The following is a 21,263-nucleotide window of genomic DNA, read 5'->3' as shown; positions in this document are numbered from 1 at the left end:
CTCCTTTCTTTATAGTGGTGACGGGTTTAATTCCGATGAATCAGTCAAATTTCTGATATACCACGGCTGTTAGAAGAGAGAAAAAAATCTAGAGGAAAATGCATCACAGTGGAAATGCACCACAGAGGAAAGTGCTTGTCTCTGAGGGTGGAAGACAAAGCCTTCTTGTATTCTTCTTTATACTTTCCCCAAAGTCCCTACCCTAAACATTGATTACTTCTGGAATCGAAAACGTTCATGTCATTTAAAATGAAAAAAGGAAATTATGCAGGGAAGTGGGAAGGGGTTTACAACCTGGCCTTCCTAGAACTGACGGCATTCCCTCACTGACTCCCGAGGTGCAGGCTCTGTGTGAGCCCCACGTGTGCAGGGCACTGGGGGCCTGCCTTCTCAACACTGGACAGCTGCTGTTTCCCAGGAGGGGAACAGGGCCCCTGTGCTGCAGGGGGTTTGCATCCTTGGCCTCCAATCCAGAGAAGGCTGCTGGCCTTCCCGTTCCCATCCCAGCCCCAGTGATAATCAAATTACCGCCCTCATGGGTGGGACCACCTGAAGATCAGAATCTCTAGGAGAATCCCAAGCCTTTAAAAAAAAAAAAAAAGCATGCCTGTGAAGAGAAATTCCACAGGCCAAATGCTTCCTGCCTCTAATCCATTTCTCAAAATGGGAGGAGGAGTCCCTATCAAAAACATTTTGGTCTCGGTTTGGTACAATTTCCCCTTCTGTAAAATCAGAGGAAGTGGGCAGAGTGGGGTGTACAGGCTGACCGAGAAGGCTGTGACCAGACTCGAAATCTTTACAGCGGGGCTGGCCCTGGCCCTGGAACAGCAGGGGCCACCTCCCGAGAGAATCTGCCTGCAGCCTGGCCTGCAGGGGCTGGGAGAGGACGGGGACCTCAGCGCCTTCAGCGTCTCCTGGGGGTGCGACACAGCAGTGTCTCTTCTCTTCCCCGTGTGGCCTTAGTGGGACAGTCTCTGGGCTCATGTCAACACAGTGGGCAGGAAGCCCTGTGGCAGATTAGCATGCGCAGGGAGACACGCAGAGGCTCTGGGGTGATGAGCAGGGCGCCCCAGGCCAATCCCAGGGGGTCCTCTTCCTTCCTGCACTGCCTTGGGAAATGCATTTTCCTGTTGGAGCCTCAGTGTCTTCATCTGCAAAAAGGGAGAACCGCCCCAGACCCACCCCATGTCTTAGTAATCTCCAAGACACTCCAGCCCTGGGCTTGGCCCTTGCTAGGTGCTTAAAAAAGGTAATTACTTAAAACAACAAGAAAGGTTACAGGACCTGCCTGACACTCCACTAGGAAGGGCACATGTCTTTTCTTCAATTCCTAACTTGGTTTCTTAAGACCTGTCACCGACAGGCTCCCTCATCACTTATCCCCAGCGGAGCTGGAGTACCGCTCAGGCTGGGGGGCAGCACTGCGGGGCCAGCACCCGCTTGGCTGGTGCAAAGGCTGATGGGGCCGCACCCCCGGCCTGGGTTCTGTGCGAGTTGTGGGGAAGGAAGGCAAGCGAGCCTGCACCCAGCCCTCCCCGCAGGTCAGCCTTGCTGGAATGGAAAGGGTCCTCAGAGGAGAGAAGAGCCTTTGGTGGGAATGAGCAAGCTTTTGTTTTCCATAGTGGAGGAAGGCCAAACTGTAATTCTTATTTTTCAAGCCACATCCTCTGCCAAGTTGGCTTTCCCCAGCTCTTGCTGGGATGGAAAATTGCACAGGCCTGTTCTCCCCTCCCCTCCCCCGCCTTTGTGCTAACAAGAAACTTGCTTTTGTTCTGCTGACGCGGCAGTCTTGGCAGAAAACTGACCCCTCGGAGGGGGAGATGTTCCTCCCACCCATCCCTGCCCCTGGCCTTGGCCTCGAGGAAAAGCTAAGAGGTGGCCTGGAAAGCATGCTCCAGGGTCCCTGGGGCCCAGCGGGGTCTCCCCAAGCTGCAAGTGGGTCTCCTGAGCAGGCCAGTGGAGCCGAGTCCCTGAGAACTGCACCTCCATGCACTCGTGGGTGGAAGAGGATTACGTAACCACGAAAGCTTTCAGGGGCTGGGGAGAGGGTCGGCTCAAGTTCTTCCCTGTTCTGGGAAGTTTTTCCAGAGCTGGCTTTGCCTTTCATCCAGCAGAGCTCTAACTCACGGTTTTCCTTTCCTGTCTTGAAGAAAATATACATTTAGAGCCCATTTCAACTTGAATATCCAGATGGATCACTTAAGCAGGATTCCATGATACTAAATACCCAGAAATTCCAAACGAATGTCCCCGAACCCTGTTTCTGCCTTTATTGAGAACCTTCTATGTGCCAGGGAGAGAAGCTTATGAAGCAGGGGTCACTATTCCATTTTACAGAAGGGGAAACTGAGGCTCGGTGGTGGGAGATGTCTGCTTGAGGTCACAGGACTTGGTCTGCTGGACTCCACGGCAAGTGCTCTGGGCACTGAGATTTGACTCCTGCAGCCGGCACACTGGGTTATCTCCAATAGAGGAAAACATTCCAGTGTTCTTTCCCCGTGGAAGAACTAAAAACAATAATTTTTTAGGTAAACGACACTCCCAGTAAATGGGGGCCTAGCAAACACATCTACCCTGTTTCTAAACTCACTCAACAATGACAGTATTTGAAAGACCACAGTGATAAGCTGATAGAACCTTGAAGTGGGAGAGGGGAGAATGAGCTCCTGGCTGACTCAGAGTCTCCCCATCTCGGGGCTTACCCTGCTGTCCCCTCAAAATGAAAAAGACTTAAGGGCCAAATATTTGTGATTTAGGGTGATATTTGTGATTTAGGGTGATTGTCAATTTGCTGATTACCTGTACAGAAAAGTACTAGTTAAGTGCTTACTTGTTGCTAATTACACACCAGGCACTTACCTAATCCTCAAAACAACTTTATCATTTATGTACCATTATGATCTCCAATGTGCAAGTGTAGAAATGAAACTCTGTGTGCTTAGGTAACTTACCCAAGAGAACAGAGTGGATGATTAGAGACACTGGGATTTTAGCCTGTGGTATCTGACTTTAGGCATAAATTTTAGAGCCTGCCATACCTGTGTCTGAATCCCAGCTCTGCCATTTGTGCAAGTGATCATAATTTCTCTGAGTCTTCACTTCCTCATCTGCAAAGTGGGCATAGTAATGTCTGCCCTGCTGGGTTGTTCTAAGGACTAAATGAACGAATGAAAGCACTTAGCCCCGTGACTGGCCCACAGCAGATACCGAATAAATGGTAGCTATTACTGGAAGCTATAACACTGGTTTGGGTAGCTCATTTTTTTGAGTTGAAGCCCTGATGCTATTTTTTTAGTAAGACCTCTTTGGGGGGGATGTTCTGAGAGCAGGGGCCAGTGATGGCTGCATTAAGCCTGGCCCTTAAAAGGTACTTGGTGGCTGTGGCAGGCGGGCAGCCAGGCAGGATTTCTTAAATGGCTCCCAAAGATGTCTCTTCTTAATCTCAGCACCTGTCAACACAGTGGGATCTCACTCCTGGGATCATGTTACATGATAGGCCTCAGTTCATTTCAAGAGAAGGAGATTATCCTGGATTAGCCAAGTGGGTACAAGGTAATCCCATGAGGCTTTAAATGCAGACAACTTTCCCCACTGGTGGCAGGCGGGGGAAGTCAGAGACGTTCCAAGCCCAGGAGAGATTCAATGCCCTGTTGCCAACCTGAAGGTGGATGAGGAATACAGGCAGCCTCTGGAAGCTGAGTTCCCAGCGGACAGCCAGGAAGGAAACAGGCATCTAGGTTCTAAAGATGTGAGGAACCGAGTTCTGCCAACAACCTGAGTGAGACGGGGAGGGATTCTTTCCTAAATCCTCCATGTAAGTGGCCAGCCCAGTCAAGACCCTGACTTTGGTCTTTTAAAATGCTAAACAGAAAAGCCGGCTGAACCTGCCTGGACTCCAGACCAGCAGAGCTATGAGATAATAAATGGGTGTCATTTTAAGCTGCTAAATGGGTAGTAATCTGTTATACGCAACAGAAAACAAATACAGTAGCCATTAAAATAGATGCCACTCACTACACAGACTTCATAAGCTCAAATTATTCCTTTTATTATTAATTTATTTTGGGAGGCCTTGCCACCTGGCATGTGGCGTCTTAGTTCCCCAACCAGGGATCGAACCCATGCCTCCTGCAGTGGAAGCATAGTCTTAACTGCTGGACCATCAGGGAAGTCCCTACTCCCAGAGATGGGAGAAACTGAGGATCCCAGAGGTGAAGTGTCTTACCTAAGGTCATGCAGCTAGTAAATGGTGTAGCATCTAACTCCAAAACCCATATTCTTAAGCACTGAGTTCTATTGGTCACTGGGACAACGGACAGGGACAAAGAGGGAGCGATCCAAGAGCTGCATGAGAGCCTCGAGGCCTCATCTGAGAGCACGCGTCCCACTTACCCGGGAGAAAGGGGATGATCCGCTGTTTGGGGTCCTTCTGTCCTCCTTCCATGGGAAATTTGTCCAACATCTGCATCTAAATGGGAAGAATAACAAAATGAAAACCTTTAAATGATAAAAGCATCTCTGACAGTTTACAGGAATTAAGTGAAGTACGTGATTTGATAGAGAAAAGCTCACTTCGTTCAGCGTTCCAGAAACCCAAACTAACGGAAGACAAAGGCAACCAGATGGAGGATCTCCATGCAAATAGTTCTCTAGACCCACAGCTGGCGGCCTGGCGAAGGCTCAGGGCTGGGAGGGACCAATCTCAGCTTTCCCGTGGGCTCCAGTCACAGGACCTGAAGCATGAACAATGCTCACTACAGCTCCCAAAATTCCATGGATGGCAGGTCATCCTGTTTCCTAAGAACCACTGGGTGGTACTCAGGAACAAACCATGGAGACTCAATTAATCTGGTTAGGTCTCCACCTGTGAGGTCATGACACACTCCTGCTGCAGGAAGAATTGCCTGGCTGGCTCCGTTCCTAGCTCTGAGTCAGGCACGTGGGGTGCAGCAATGAAGAGACTCAGAGTCTAGGGAGAGACTGAAAAGTAAACTGATCATTGAAGGGTGGTGTAGGAGGCACCTTGAGAGGTAGCACAGGCTGCTGTGGGCATAGATGAAGAAGAGGGATGGGACACCCCAAACAAAAACCTTTCATATCTTCTGATAACAGCAAATGCATCTCTGATAGTTTAAGGAATTAATGTGGAGTATCTGATCGGATACACAAAATCATCAGGATCTCTTATTTGTGATCTGAGGAAGTGACATATCTTGCGCCTCATCCTTAGTTGACCATAATGGTACCCACTGCCAGCGTTGCTTTCCAGATTAAAGCTGGGATGTGGTGGTCATTAATGCTGTCTCCAATTTCTGGTTCTTCCTTTCAGCACGTGGTAGATTCCTACCTCCCCATGCCCCTGAAATGAGATGCGGCAAATTCAAGGTGAGCAGAAGGGACATGGCTCACTTTGAGGCAGAAGAGCTAGGAGTGGCACTTGACTCATCCCTCTCCAGTTCTGCCCGCCATGCGACAGCCATGGTCAGAGTGTGGCTTTTCCGTCAGCAAGGGGCCTAGAGGGAGGGCCCAGAGCCCCCAGTAACCTCTATGGACGGCCTTTATTTCCTGAGTGAGAAGTAAACCGTGTATGATTGGATATAACTGCTTTATAAGGTGTTAGTTTCTGTTGCAGTGAAGTGAATCAGCTCTATGCACACATACATCCCACCCCTCTGGAGTTGCCTCCCCCGCCCCGGGTCATCATGGAGCACTGAGATGAGCTCCCGTGCTGTCCAGCGCTGCTCACCACCTGCTCCATGTGTGGCCGTGCGTACACGTCAGCACCACTCAGTTCTCCCCCTCCTCCCACCCGCCGTGTCCACGTGTGGCCGTGCGTACACGTCACCCCGCTCAGTTCTCCCCCTCCTCCCACCCACTGTGTCCACGTGTGGCCGTGCGTTCACGTCACCCCGCTCCGTTTTCCCCCCTCCTCCCACCCGCCGTGTCCACGTGTGGCCGTGGTACACGTCAGCACCGCTCAGTTCTCCCCCCCTCCTCCCACCCGCCGTGTCCACGTGTGGCCGTGCGTACATGTCACCCCGCTCAGTTCTCCCCCTCCTGTCACCCGCTGTGTCCACGTGTGGCCGTGTGTACACGTCAGCACCGCTCCGTTCTCCCCCCCCCTACCGCCGTGTCCACGTGTGGCCGTGCGTACACGTCAGCCCTGCTCAGTTCTCCCCCTCCACCCGCTGTGTCCACGTGTGGCCGTGCGTACACATCACCCCGCTCAGTTCTCCCCCTCCTCCCACCCGCTGTGTCCACGTGTGGCCGTGTGTACACGTCAGCACCGCTCCGTTCTCCCCCTCCTCCCACGCCCTGTGTCCACGTGTGGCCGCGCGTACACGTCACCCCGCTCCGTTCTCCCCCTCCTCCCACCCGCCGTGTCCACGTGTGGCCGTGTGTACACGTCAGCACCGCTCCATTCTCCCCCCCCACCCGCCGTGTCCACGTGTGGCCGTGGTACACGTCAGCACCGCTCCGTTCTCCCCCTCCTCTCACCCGCCGTGTCCACGTGTGGCCGTGCGTACACGTCACCCCGCTCAGTTCTCCCCCTCCTCCCACCCGCTGTGTCCACATGTGGCCGTGCGTTTACACGCCAGCACCGCTCAGTTCTCCCCCTCCTCTCACCCGCTGTGTCCACGTGTCTGTTCCCTATGTCTCACAGCAGACTATCTCAACCCAGTCTGATGAGTGTGCAGACCCCGGACTCAAGGAGAAGAAAAGCGAGTCCTGAGCCTCCCACAGTGGTGGCCGAATGTGAGAAACTTGTCCATCATTTTACCTCAAGGAGAAAGTCACCCTGGATCTTAAGATGTGTCCCTCTGGACGCGGGAAAAAGGGAACCCTAGTGCACTGCTGCTGGGAATGTGAACTGGTGTGGCCACTGTGGAAAACAGTCTGGAGGTGCCTCAGGAAACTGAAAACAGAACTACCATATGACCTAGCAATTCCACCCCTGGGTGTATACCTGAAAAGAATGGAAACGTCAATTTGAAAGGATACATGCACCCCAACGCTCTCAGCAGAACTATTTACAATAACGATGACAAGGAGCAGCCCGAGGGCCCGTCAACAGGTGACCGGGTTAGGACGGTGTGGGGGGCGCGTGCACACATATACATGTAACACACACACACACAATGGAATAGTATTCAGCCATAAAGAATGAGATGCTGCCATCTGCAGTGACATGGATGCACCTAGAGAATACTTTGCTTAGTGAAATGTCAGAGAAGGACAAACATTATATATTAACAATATCACTTGTATGTGGAATCTAAAAAATAATACAAATAAATGTATATGCAAAACAGAAACAGACTCAGAGACACAGAAAGCAAACTTGCAGTTACCACGGGAGAAAGGCAAGGAGGGAGGGGCTAATCAGGGGTGAGGATTAACACGCTAACTACTATACATAAAATAAAGAAGCAACAAGAATATACTGTATAGCGCAGAGAATTAGAGCCATTATCTTGTAGAAAACTATAATGAAGTATAATCTACAAAAACACTGAATCGCCATGTTATACACCTAAAACTAACATAACCCTGTGAATCAACGTGGTGGTGATTTAGTCACTCAGCCGTGTCTGACTCTTGCGACCCCATGGGCTGTAGTCTCCCAGGCTCCTCTGCCCATGGGATTTTCCAGGCAAGAATACTGAAGTGGGTTGCCATTTCCTCCTCCAGGGCATCTTCCCAACCCAGGAATTGAACCCGCGTGTCCTGCGATGCAGGCAGATTCTTTACCAACAGAGCTACTAGGGAAGTTGGTGAATCAACTATACTGTGATTAAAAAAAAGATGCATACCTCTGATAGCATGAAAGCAGCTTTGAATAGCCTGGGAAAAATAAGCTCAGCAATGGTGCAGGGGGAGGGAGGAGAGGCCTGAAGTAGGAGCAGATAAACATGTATACACGCCAAGCACTTAGATTCTCCAGACACATCCTCTCACAAAATCTGCAGAACACCCCTTCAAGAGATGGACATTATCATCTAGGGAACTGAAGTCCAGAGGAGTGAAGAAATCGGCCATGGGCCTGCAGCCAGCAAAGGAGGCACACAGACAGAAGCCCATGGCTTTTCTGCCGTTCTGTCACCTGCCTCTGAGATGCTACAGCGGTCATTAAAAAGGATTGCTCCCCAGTACTCAGGAAACAGGGTCATTTAGGAGTGCCTTGTCTCCTTAGTACTGTTCAGTGTGACACCCCTGAGTAGGGGGTGGTCACCCTCAACTTGGCTGGCAACCCTGAAGGGCTGCCCACGAGGCTGTGGTTTTATTTGTGATTGCCAGTTGGCCCCTACTCTCTGCTATGCTGTGTAGTGATGGGGAACTGAGGCTTATCAGCATCTGGAAAGGACCTGCTGGAAAGGCAGGCTTCCCTTTTTGAATCCAAGAGCTTTTCAATGGTGACACATAGTAGGCATGCAGTAAAAAATGGTTAAGCCAATGAATGCATGTAAATGAAATCTGGAAATAGGGGCAGCTTCAGATACTTGTGAAGTATCCCTGCTTAATAATATTCACATTACTAACACACGAGTGTGTGCACTAAGTCACTTCAGTCGTGTCCGACTCTTTGCGACCCCATGGACTGTAGCCCGCCAGGCTCCTCTGTCCATGGGATTCTCCAAGCAAGAAAACTGGAGTGGGTTGCTGTGCCCTCCTCTAGGGGCTCTTTCTGACCCAGGGATGAAACCCGCATCTCCTGCGACTCCTGCATTGCAGGAGGATTCTTTACCACTGAGCCACTGCATTACTAATAACAAACAATAATTAGTAATGACTATGAACGTTGGTTTGACAGTTTACAGCTAACAAGCCTTCTCAGACACCTGGATTCGTCTGTCCTTCAGAATAATCCTATGAAATCAATGCACAACCCCCATGTCACAGATGAGAAGCTCCAGAGCAGAAGGACACGGTGAACCGCTTGAGGTCACACAGTGACCTCACAGTCACCACCTCAAGTGGCGGTGCAGCCAGTTCAGATACCTTAACCTAAATCCTCTTCTTTTCCCCTAAGATCACACTCTTGGGCAGCTTCAGACTGTCACATGAACATGAAAAATCAGCCTGAGACCAGGCTAAGTTTCATATTCCATGCACAGGTGGAGTATGCTTTCTTTTTAAAAGCAGAGTGATTAATCAAGCTCAGCTGCAGAGTCTTTTTGGCACTGTATAAGTTTTGTCTTAACACTATCCTTTTTTTCCTGGAGGAGGGTACGGCAGCTCACTCCAGTATCCTGCCCTGGAGAATCCCATGGACAGAGGAGCCTGGTGGGCTACAGTCCATAGGGTCATACAGAGTCAGACACGACCGAAGTGACTTAGAGTGTATGCATCTTCTTTTCTTCTTCTCAATTTTACTTGTGAAGGCAATGTTGGAATACAGGGGACATTTTTTTAGAAGGTATGCCCTGGTAATCCATCAGCCACACCCTGCCTATGTCCACCCGTCAAGGCTTCTGCTGAGCTTCTGTCTGAGTGCGCACACAGGCTCAGAGGCCAGGCCCACTGCCGCATTGCCCTGTGGCCTTCACCGCTGTCGGGAGGTTATTCACCCTCTGTCCTAACTTGTTTTTACCCACATAAGTGGAGCTCAAAGAGCTGAAGTGTCTCCCCAAGTGGTACTAATTTGAGGCAGGTATTATTAATTTGAAGCAGTAGTCTCCGGTTTAATGTTGCAAAGTCTAACCACAGACATTATCCCTGGAGACCAGACAGCCCTGGGGTTTAATCCCGGTGTTTCTTCATGCCAGCTGTGTGCCCCTGGCCAGAGACCGAGCCCAGTGAGTCTGACTCACCATTTGCAGAACGACGGATGCAGCCTGCTAGGCAGGGGGTTGTGTAAATGAGTGCTGTGTGGCCTGGACATGGGGGCACAGCAGGTGCCCAACAAGGAAGGCCCCCCCTTGCATTCTGCCCACAAGGAACGCGATTCTGAGAATCATCTGGGAGTAATTATCAGTATTTTATAAGACTGTGTTTTTGGGTTAAGCATACATAACATAAAATTGATCATTTCAACCATTTCAAGTATACAATTAAGTGGCATTAAGTACATTGTACATTAAGTACACCATCGTCACCCTCCATCTTCAGAGCCTCTTCATCATTCCACATTGAAGCTCTATGTCCATTCCTCTCCTCCAGCCCTTGACAACCACCACCCTACTTTTTATCTCTATACATCTGACTATTCTAGGGACTGCATGTAAATATCTGTCCTTTGTGTCTGGCTTATTTCACTTAGAAAAATATCTTCAAGTTTCATCTATATTGTAGTATGCACTGCAATTTCCTTCCTTTTTAGGTCTGAATAATATTCCACCATGAGGCTGTGTTTTAAGGTTGGCCCAACTCCTCCCACTATCCAGCTCCCCACAGTGGCCAGAGCTGGGCTTTCCAGTAGAATTTTCTATGATGAAAGAAATGTTCTACATCTGTGATGTCCCTTACAGTAGTCATCGGCCCTGGATTGCTATTAAGCACTTGAAAGGGAGCTCCTGTATTGGAGATGGACCCTTCACTGGATGGAGGAACTGAACTTTTAATTTTATTCAATTTTAACTAACTTAAATTTAAGTAGCCTCACATGACTAGTGGCTACCATATTGCATAGCACAGGGCTGGACTATAATACTCATTCTCCTCTTTTAGCCATATCTAGTTTTATTTCATTTTCTTTATTATCCCATCAATGGTAACTGCAATCTGTATGACTGTTATTCGCCAAGAGAGGCGATCAAAGCCTGGGAGCTATTTAGGTCTTAGTGTTTTGGAGTTCACAGGCCACAAGCTGCTTCTAGCCAGGGAGCTGTCACACTTGGCCCCCACAGGCTTTGAAGCAGAGCCGGGTAGCATCCCAGACCCTCTGTGGGGACCCCAGGCTGCCTGCCCCAGCAGGACCAGAGGCATGCCAGGCAAGTCCACTGCAGACGGTGCCCTTGGAGACTGGACGTCCATGCCCCGCCCCTCAGAGAATGAAAGGAAGTGGTGCCGAGAGTGAGGAGGACTGGAAACCCCGGAGGAAAGTGAGTCAGCCTGGCGGGTAGGAAGGGAGAGGGAGCCACGTCAAGAGGCCACATCACAAGAGAACGGGAGAACACTCCATCAGCAGTTTTCAGGACACAGCTTGTGGTGGAGGGAGAGGAGGCGGGCTGTCCAAGGAAAACACCATGAGGCCGGCATGGAGGCCCACACGTGGTTTGTGTTAGTGGCAGCCTGGACTTGGAGGGGTGCACTCCCGCACTGTGACAAAGGCCCCGTGTCCCAGCAGAGCCAGCGCGGGCAGTGGGGAAGGGCCCGGGTGACCGTCATGGGCAGCTGCAGGCTGGCGGGGAGCCATGTGGTTCTCGGGGCAGGACACGCTAAGACCAAAAGCAAAACAGCTCCCAGGCTTTGACCACCTCTCCTTGCACACAGCCATCTCACAGACTGCAGTTCCCATTGACGGTGCATTGTTGGTTGCCTCTGGGATTCTGGCCCCTCAACGAGCTTGCTTTGCCTAAATGTCGGCATGTCCTGGTCTCCACTGGAGCCCGCTGTCTGTCCTGTCTATCCACGGCCCCACCTCTCTCCTTCTTACGGCCCCTTCTCAGGCAGGGCTGCATGTTCTCAGCCTGACCCCCTTACTGGGCGGCCCTCTGGCCCATCCCCTCTCCCCATCACCTCCTCTCCGGTACATGGTAGGCCCATGGGACATATATGTGCAAAGAATGAATGAACAATGGATGAACAAATGAATGAAGAACTGGGTAACTGGTTTGGTCAGCCACTGTCTAGAAATGAAGAAATTATTTTCCAGGTGGTGGCAACAGGCCCTGGTTTGGGCCTTAGATGCAGTCAACCAATACAACCTTCCCTCTTTCTGTTTTCCAAATAAAGAATTACAGTTGGCCCTCCATATCCTCGGGTCTCCTACTTGCAGATTCAACCAATGGCAGATCAAAAATATTTGAGGGAAAAAACTTTCAGAAAGTTCCAGAAAAGCAAAACTTGATTGTACTACAGTTGGCAACGATTTACATAGCATTTACATTGCGTTAGGTATTATAAGTAACCTAGAGATCATTTAAAGCTATATAGGAGAATGTATGTAGGCTATATGCAAATACTACACTATATAATGGGCTTCCCAGGTGGTACTAGTGGTAAAGAACCCACCAGCTAATGCCAGAGATGCAGGTTTGATCTCTGGCTCAGAAGATCCCCTGGAGGAGGAAATGACAACTCACTCTAGTATTCTTGTTTGGAAAATCCCATAGACAGAGGAGCCTGGTGGGCTACAGTCCATGGGGACCACAGAATCAGACTCGACTTAGTGACTGAGTAGGCATGCACATTATTTAATAAAAGGGACTTGAGCATCTTTGGATTTTGGTATCCGTTGGGGGGTGAAAGGGAGCGGTCCTGGAATCAATTCTCCCACAGATGCTGTGAGAAGAAAGGTAACTCCTATATGGCCTCAGCTCTACACCATCAATATGGCAATGGTTTTCAGATACAAGGGAACAAATATGCCAGTGTGTATAACACCCCAATTTCAGAAGATAATGTCTGGGGAAAGAAAGTGTGTCTGAGGAGCCAGCAAAGACAGTATCTGGGTAAAGATGCTTGGTGGAAACCCAGTCCAAGTGTTGGCTACGAGCTCGCCGGGAAGTCTTCCCAGCTGGGCAAGGCCTGCCTGCGGAGCGAGAGCTTCAGCTGTGCCCCTCCTACACCTGCTCCCAGAAAAGACGGGCGAAAACACTCCCTCCCCGAGGCTTCCATGGTGGAGCCTGGGGGCTTCTGGCAGTTCCCAGAGTTCATAAAGTGTGTCAGGGGCTGTCAAACCCAAGGGAGATAGGCCTGTCCTATCGCAACAGAAAGTGGAAACAAACGATGTTTGCCATATGACGTGGGACAGCCTCTCCCATCTCTGGGTCTCAGTTCCCTTCTCTGGGGAAAAACAGAAGGCTCAGACCAAGATGCGGCAGCCTGCCTTCAGCTCTGTGATGTGGACAGACCCCACTGAAAGCACCCGTGCCCAGAAGCAGTCCCCTGAGTGTGGAGGGCTCCTGCTTACAGGACACAAGTGGCCGGTGCTTCTCCCGCCAGCTCCCTGCCTGGCGGGGTGACCGGCTGGCTCCATGCGCCATGGGACTTCTGCAAGATGCCAAGCTAACAGTCCTCTTCCACGCTTCTGCATCTCTGCACACGGTGTCCTCTGTGTGGAATGACCTCCCTCACCCTGTTGGAGAGGCAACTCCTTACTCACAGTCAGGACTGCTCGGCTGCCACCTCCTCCAGGAAGCAAGCCCTGCCCGAGCTCCCTGGCTGGGACAGAGGACGCAGGGACAGACAGTATCTGGAGTCTGGCTCAGCAAATCTTTAACTGTGCCCTCCGTGAGGGAAGCCTTGGTTCCAGAGACAACCATGACCCTCGGCCTGGGGGATGCAGTGAACTCCCGGGAAAACTCAGAGGGCACAGGTCACAAGGCCTGTAGAGAAGATCCATCACACACTCAGGGTCTGCCTGCGAGGGGCCGGGTCCTGCTCAGAGCAGGCCGCCGCAGGACAGGTCCTACCTGAACCTCACAAGGAGGTGCCAAGCGGGCCTTCAAAGAGCAGCTCTCTTCAAAGGGCAGAACTCCATGAGGAGACAGACTCCAAGGCAATCCTGGGCCTCCAGGAGGTGGGGGTGCAGCGGTTAGGAGCACAGGCTTCAAACTCAGCCACGCCCAGGGCTGAATCCCACCCAGGCCGCCTTCCAGACACGTGATTCTGATGCTCTCCAAGCGTCCCTTCCCCCATCTGACTTCATGCCTGTGAATGAGGACTTAATGTACGTGAGTGTGTGCTCAGTCACTTCAGTCGTGTCTGACTCTTCGCGACCCCATGGACTGCAGCCAAGCAGGCTCCTCTGTCCATGGGATGCTCCAGGCAAGAACACTGGAGTGTGTTGCCATGCCCTCCTCCAGGGCATCTTCCCGACTCAGGGATCCAACCTGCATCTCCTGCACTGCAGGCGGATTCTTTACCACTGAGCCACCACGGGAGCCCAAGGACCATATGAAATGGTGCATAAATCAGGCAGCTGGCATGTTTTGGTAAACAGCCACGGATTCTGTTTGTTATGACATTGCTCAACCAACCACATTTCCTCAAGGCTCTGCCCTCGGCTCTTTGGGCTCTCCTGTCCCCGCCCAAAGCCCTGCTTGGAGGCCAGCTCTCTGTTACATTCTGCGAGACTCTCCAGAGTGGCTCAGATGAGGGCAGAAAGGGAGGTTCAGAGAGGCTGAGGGGCCTGCCCAAGGCTACACAGCTGGTCAGAGGCCTGGGACTGGACACCAGGCCTTTCCACTCCAAGCCCAGGGTTCTCCTGCTGACACCCTCGCGCGAGTCCCATGGCCAGATACCAACCAGTAGCAGTGGGCGTGACTGTCCCCAGAAAGCGACAGATGGGCCTTTCTTGCAGGGAACTGTCTCTTTTCCCACAGAGGAGCCTGACTCAGGCTCCTTCCTTTTACCCTGATAGCCTCTGTGCAGGCCTTTTTCTCTGGCCAAGTGTCCTGCCCCCGCCAGGGGACATTACTGCTGTGTCGCCTACAGGCTGTCTTCTCTGGCAGCAAGTCTCGACTTCTTCTGGGGGATCTCCTCTGCCAGTCAGCAAGCATGGATGTGGTGCGGTTCCTCCACTTCCTGGGCTGCTCCTGGCCAGTCACCCAGGGTGAACCCCTAAGACTTGTGCTGAGACCGCTGGGGTGTTCTGTTTTCCCCTGAAGTCACTGAGCTGAGATGTTCGATTAAGCTGGGAGCTGTGGCCACCACCATACCAGTCAACACCCTGTCTGGACACAGAGCAAGCCATGAACTAGAGGAAGGCAGGTCCTCATTGACACTGTGGCCCCTAGATCCAGCTGTACCTGATGCCAAGGACCCTGTCTTCTCAGTTCCATTTAGCTAATCAATGTTCTTTTTGAATAATCCATACAGACTAGGTTTCTGTCATCCATAACTAAAACAGTTCTGACTAAAACAAGGTCTCATGGCCAGGAAGTGGCAGCATTTGGATCAAAGCCCAGGATCTTAACCACTCTATTAAACTGGCATCATCTCCTGCTCTAATCTTCATGCCAGTTCCTAGCAGCAACCCACGCCCATCAATAATCCCAACAGCTCACATTTGCTGAGGGCTTGACAGCCCAGAAACTGCTCTCGCACACATCATCACTTTTCTACAAAAAGGAATTGAGATATACTTCACATACCATAAAATTCACCCCTTTAAAGTGTACAAGTCAGTGGTTTTTAGTATATTTACAAGGTTGTGCAACCATGACCGCTATCTGATTCCAGAACAATTTCATCACCCCCAAAAGACACCCAGTACCCATTAGCAGGCTCTCCTCCTTTCTCCCTCCCCCTGGTTCCTGGCAACCACTAATCTGCTTTCTATCTCTATGGATTTGCCTCTTCCGGACACACGTCATCACTTTTAACTCCAGAGGAGCCTTGTGAAGTAGTGACTCATGAGGGGCGCACGGCACAGCAGAGTGGCTGAGACTGCGACCCCGGTGTTGCCCGCCCAGCTTCAAATCCAAGCTCTAATGCTCACTGGCTGTGTGACCTTGGGCAGATGCCCGAACCTTTCTGAGCCTGGGTTTCTTCATCTGTACTACCTGATAAGCTTGACATGAGGATGAAACAAGTCATTTCATCTCGAGGCTGAGTGGGCAACATCCCAGGAATACCAGCTGTTTCCACTACGGCCACCCCACGCTACTGATGAAGAAGTCACCATCGGGCACAGAGGGGTTAAGAGGTGTGCCCACGGCCACACAGCACAGCCGGCTGGGCCCCAAGTCTCCTGACCGAGTCCTCTGCTCTTTCCATTACGCCACACTGGCCGAGCTGCTCCTCCACGGAAGATCGACCGGCCCCAACACTCTGAGCCAAGCTGCTTCTGAAAAAGCCAAGGCTACTCGCCAGCCAGGAGTGGGGGCGGGGTGAGTCATGAAATCACCCGACTTCAGGGTGCTGTGGTCCCATGCAGGCGGGCCTCCTCCTCGCCTGGTCCTTGGGATCAGCCCACTTTGGCGGGTGGGGTCCTGCCTTGACTTCTTCCAGTTTCCCCCAATCCGGTATGGGGCTGGAGGCAGGGCAGGCCCCTCTGGAATTTCAGGACTCTCCCACTCCAGCTGCCCATCTGGAACTCCTTAAAGCTCCCTTAAGCCCTGCCTCTAGACGACTTTGTTATGGGAGTGGAGTCTCAGGCAGCTTTATGTCACAGTAAACCTCCAATTATTACCTATTATGGTGAGGCGGGGAGGAAACCTCACTTTTAAGTTCTGGGAGAAGTAAGAAAGTTGAGTTAGAACAGGAGAGTGGAGGGAATACAGGCTCTGGGCCAGGGCGCCCTGGGATCCAGCCCCGCCTCAAATGTCCCCAAATGATGTCCCTTTGGGCAGGTCCCATCTGAGCACAGTGACAGCAGATGGCTGCTACTGCTCATTGAGCCGGCGCCGCTCAGGGAGCTGTCACAAGAGATGCGGGGAAAGTGCTTTCATTCTTAACACGGGGGTGGGGAAACGGGCTCAGAATCAGAGCGGTGACACCACGTGAGACGTGAACCCAGGTCGGTCAAACCCCAGAAGTCAAGGTCAGAAGCCTTGAGCTCAGCTGGGACGGGCAAACCGATGACCCATCAAATTCCGCACACAATGCCCGGCCCACGGGGTGAGTGGGCCGCAGCGAGCATCTCCACCCGTGCCTCCCAGGCCGCCTCCTCACCCTCTTCCCATGAACTTCCTCCTCCAGGCAACGCTGTTCCACCTGCTCCACCCTTCGGCCACAGAAGGCAGGCTCGGGGTGGACTCTGACCCCGGACACTGACACTCAGGTGCTCCCTCTCAGACGCTGGAATCGGCACCCAAACTCCAGCGCCTGGACACGGGGAAGGGCACTTCACCTCGGGAGTGAAGGTGATGATCGCGGGATGTGGGTCAATGGGCCAGCAGAGGAAGCTGGCCCAGAGGGGTTGGCAGGAAAGGGAGCTTGTTAGGAGAGTTTCTGGCCATGTGATACGTGGCCTGGGGGCTTCTGGAGGGTCATTCTATTACTGGCTCCGGGACCCTGTGAAGCCAACTACACTCCTCGCTCTGGGTTCCATGGGGGCACACCTGCCTCCTCGCATCAATCCACCCCACTTCTGTCTGCCTAAGCTAGCTGGGAGTGTGTCTGTTCTGTGCATGCCATTATTCTCTAGGCGAGCAGTCACCCACGTCACCCATCTCTGCCCCCTCTGCTCCTTCTTGGATGCATCAAGCAGGGAAGAGGCCTCTGAAAGCAAAATGCAGGGAGCACTCCTTCTCCCCCCAGTGCAGACCCTCAGTGCATAAAAAAATCAGCCTAGGGATTTCCCTGGTGGCCCAGTGGCAAAGACTCCATGCTCTCAGTTCAGGAGTCTTGGGTTCGATCCCTGGTCAGGGAACTAGTTCCCACATGCTGCAGTTAAGACCCGCAGAGCCAAATAAATAAATAAATGTTTAAAAAAAAAAAATCAGCCTAACAACTTGCAAAATATTTACCCAACACCCATGCTTTAGAGATCTGCCATAATGGGTCTGCATAAATCACTCCTGTGTCTGGGAAAGAGGGTGTGGCTCTCCATCAGTTTCACACAGGACTGAGGTTCGGCTCATGCTGTCTGGAGGCGCTGGGCATTACAGTTATCACCTTCCCCGCCTTTGCCCCAGGGTCAGCCCTACCCTACTCCCCCTCACCAAGCCTGTGTCTGCTCCTTCCTTTATTTATTTACTGGCTGTGACACATGGTTTGTGGGATCTCAGGATCTTAGTTCCCCAATCAGGGATTGAACTCGCACCCCCTGCAGTGGAAGCATGGAGTCTTAATCACTGGACTGCCGGCGAAGTCCCCTGCCGAGTCAGTTGTGGATAGTATCTTAGCATCTTTAACACAGAGCCTCTTTGGGTATTGACATTTGGTACATGTTTGCTGTGGACCAGAAGAAAAATATTGTTTGTATATGATCCTGTTTGGTTTTATTGCATCACTGGGTTCATTACATTTTAAGTAGCTAGGCGACAGGGGTTAACGGCTGGCCCGTGTACAATGACTCTTGGCAGTGTGTAATGTAGACTGTTCGGTGATGCTGGGGAAACTGGTTAAGAGCACATTAACATTACTCCTCCCCCTTTAAAATATTGGAACACAGGCTCTGAAAATCTTCTGTCTGACATTTTCAGGAGCAGATTAGGTCTGTTCAACCAAGGATGCCTGTGGTTAGTATCACCTAACCTTCAGAAAGAACATGGGAGGCACAGAGACAGGCTGGTGTGTGGAGGACCAGCGCCCTTCTGACGGCCCCACAGTGCCTTCCCTACCTCGGATCACAGCTGTTCTCTCCACATCTCAGTTCCCGGCCCCGCGACTGGGAGGCTGGGCAGGGACTGGCTAAGTCTGTTGGCCATCACGTTCCTCAGCCCTGTTGACTGTCTTAGAGATGAGCCTACAAAACACTGTGTTTGCTGGCACTTCTGTGAAGTGACCTTTCACTCTTTCCTGCTGAGTGTGAGCCCAGAGCATTTTGCAACCACATGAGACCTGAGATAAATCCAATGCCAGGGAACTGGGAATCCAGGACAAGAGAGAGAAGCTGGATGAGAGGACACAGTGGAAAACCCTGGATCAAGCTGTGCCTGAAGCTTGCCAGTGTCCCTCTCCCAGGGCATTCTATTACAACAGTCCCCTAAATCCTCCTGTTTACTTAGGCCAGTTTGAGTTGGGTTTCCGTCATTTGCAACAAAACCAGCCTAACTGGTACAGAGGAAAAGAAGACAGTCATCTCCACGAGGCCTTACACTGGCCTGCCAGGCATGTGAACCCCTCACCACATGGCAAGGAGCACTTGTGAATTCAGGAAGCCACGCAAGTTCCCATCTCCTCCTAAGGCCTGTGTTTTCTAAAGAAATTTGCTACATGATCTCAGGCACTGTGACTTCTCGAGATACACTTGCTCTGATTTCCTGGCCGTTGGGGATGTCAGGATAACACTACTGATCCATGGATTAGAGGTCTTTTGCCCCAGTGGGGAGGGGCTTGCACAGAGCTGTCCAGAGGCTCCATACGAGACTGGTGGTGCTCAGTATGGATATTAGTTCGTCTCTTTGTTCACTTGCTCATTCATTCATTCACAAACACTGACTGGCTACACACAGTGTCCTTGAGTGAAACATGAAGGAGGGAGAGGATAAAGAAGACGCGGTTCCTGCCCACAAGAGCCATGGATTAGAGCGGGACAGGCAGACAACTTCAACAGAGTCAGGACAAAGGGATACAGAGCTGTCGGGGCAGAGGAGATGTGGCTCCCACTGGCTGGGAAATGAAGCCAGACCAGGCTCTCCAGGGGCTGAGAGTCCTGAAGGGCGGTGAGCCGATGAGGGCCTGGAGGGTGCAGGAAGCGTTTCAGGCGAGGGCCGGCGCGAGGAAAGGCCAAGTGCGAATCCCTCAATACACAGCAGGTGTTTCAGGGGCTAAGCATGGAGCCTGATGGGGAGAGGAGGCCAAGGTGAGGGAAGATTTGGGTCTGTCTTGAGAGCAGAATAGCCCCATAAAGTCTGATCACACGTAACTCACCAGCAAACATGACTACACAAGTTTAAGATCTGAACGCCAAAGCCAAACACAAACAATTTCCAGACTAGCCTCCATTCTAGAGCAGTCAACAGGAGGCTTTCTTTTATTTGAAAAATACTGAATATCAAAGCAAAAGCAATACAGCCCATCACTTATGTCCCCAAAGTGATGGACACCTTAATTTTTTTTTTTTTTTAATATGGAATGCTCCACAAATTTGTGTTATCCCTACAGTGATATCCCTACAGGGGCCAGACTCATCTTCTCTACATCTTTATAGTAGATGCGCTGCTGAGGCGAGCACATGGACATCATTTTTAAGTCTAGAAAATAAATACTGTGCATCCACTGTGGGTGAGGATCCAGGCTCTGAAGTCAAAGCGGAAAGTAGGTCCATACACACTCTTTCCCACCCTGCAGCTCCCTGGAGACCCCACATCCTTACCTGGAGATCGAAGAACTTGCTGTAGCGCCGGTAAATGGCCTCCGTGGAGCCACTGGACCAGGTGACCCGGATGATGTAGACCTGCAGGGGGGAATGGAGACAGCCGTTAACGCCAAGGCAGCCTCTGCATCGCCAGGAGCCTAGAGCAAAGCGCAAGAGTCAGAGGCAGGAAGGCCTGGGTTTGACTCTCAGCTCTGCCCCCGACCAGCTGAATTACTTGGGACAGCCTACTCGCCCTCGCTGAGACCCAGCTTCCTCTCCAGTAAAATGGGTATAATACCCTCGCCTCTGAGACTTGTGCAAAGGATCACAAGAAGTCTAGTCTAGGAAAGCATAAGCACCCTGCTTATCTCAGGAGATGCTGCTGTTTTCAGGATTTCTTACTCTCCACTCAATTCAGGGAGTTTTCAGGCTGGTTATTTTGTCAGCATCATTCTTAAGACTTGGATTTGTCAGAAGTCACAGCAACCTGTGGCTCTCAGCTCTCCTGCGTTTCTCATAAGCTAAGCCATCGAGTCATTTCCTCCAGCTGGGGCCTGGGCCGAGTCATCACTTCCCTCTATGTGACAGTTTCTCCATCTGTAAAGTGGGTTAATACCACCTGTTTCTGCTGCCTACCAGGATAGCGTGAGGCTCCGATAAAGCAGAAGATGGGAAACCACTCTACAGATCACAGGGCCATGTTTCTAACCTCTGTCACTAACTGAAGCACGCACAGAAATAATACATCGACAACAAACTCAGGCAAACCAAGGTGACGACGGAGGGCAGAGGCCTCTGGCTGGGGACACTGGTGGCCCTGGACACCACCTGGGCACTCGGGATGAGGGATCAGCACATCCATTCCTGCTTTGCACAAACAGTCTGGGGTTACAAGGCGCTGTGACATGTAAAACATACATGTGTGAAAGCCGTCTAAAAACAGAAATAAACCCGAGGGGCTGGGTGTTGTTAGAGGCAGAGGAGTCCATGGGCAAGGCTTCTGACTCCATGAGTGAAGAGTGAGCTGGGGAGACAGCATGTGCATAAATAAAGATAAATAACATGTGGACAGTGGAAATCACTACAGACGGTGACTGCAGCCGTAAAATTAAAAGACACTTGCTCCTTGGAAGAAAAGCTACAACAATCCTGCTGCTGCTGCTGCTAAGTCACTTCAGTCGTGTCCAAC

At 51.4% G+C, this 21,263-nt stretch overlaps 1 protein-coding gene across 2 annotated transcripts in view; it reads right to left on the bottom strand.

Annotated features, from left to right (window-relative positions):
- Window positions 1-21,263, bottom strand: part of SH3PXD2B (SH3 and PX domains 2B) — a 122,635-nt gene that overhangs the window by 69,556 nt on the left and 31,816 nt on the right. For both annotated transcript variants that reach the window (XM_065905144.1, XM_065905143.1), the window contains exons 2-3: window positions 20,093-20,173; window positions 4,393-4,468 (exon numbers count right to left, since the gene is read on the bottom strand). In XM_065905144.1, the coding sequence (XP_065761216.1) occupies window positions 4,393-4,468; window positions 20,093-20,173 (157 nt within the window). The remainder of the gene's footprint in view (window positions 1-4,392; window positions 4,469-20,092; window positions 20,174-21,263) is intronic.

The sequence above is a fragment of the Muntiacus reevesi genome, chromosome 14, assembly GCF_963930625.1.
Source record: "Muntiacus reevesi chromosome 14, mMunRee1.1, whole genome shotgun sequence".
NCBI classification, from domain to species: Eukaryota; Metazoa; Chordata; class Mammalia; order Artiodactyla; family Cervidae; genus Muntiacus; species Muntiacus reevesi.
Note: the sequence above shows the minus strand (reverse complement) of the source record. Positions and strands in the feature narration are given on the sequence as shown.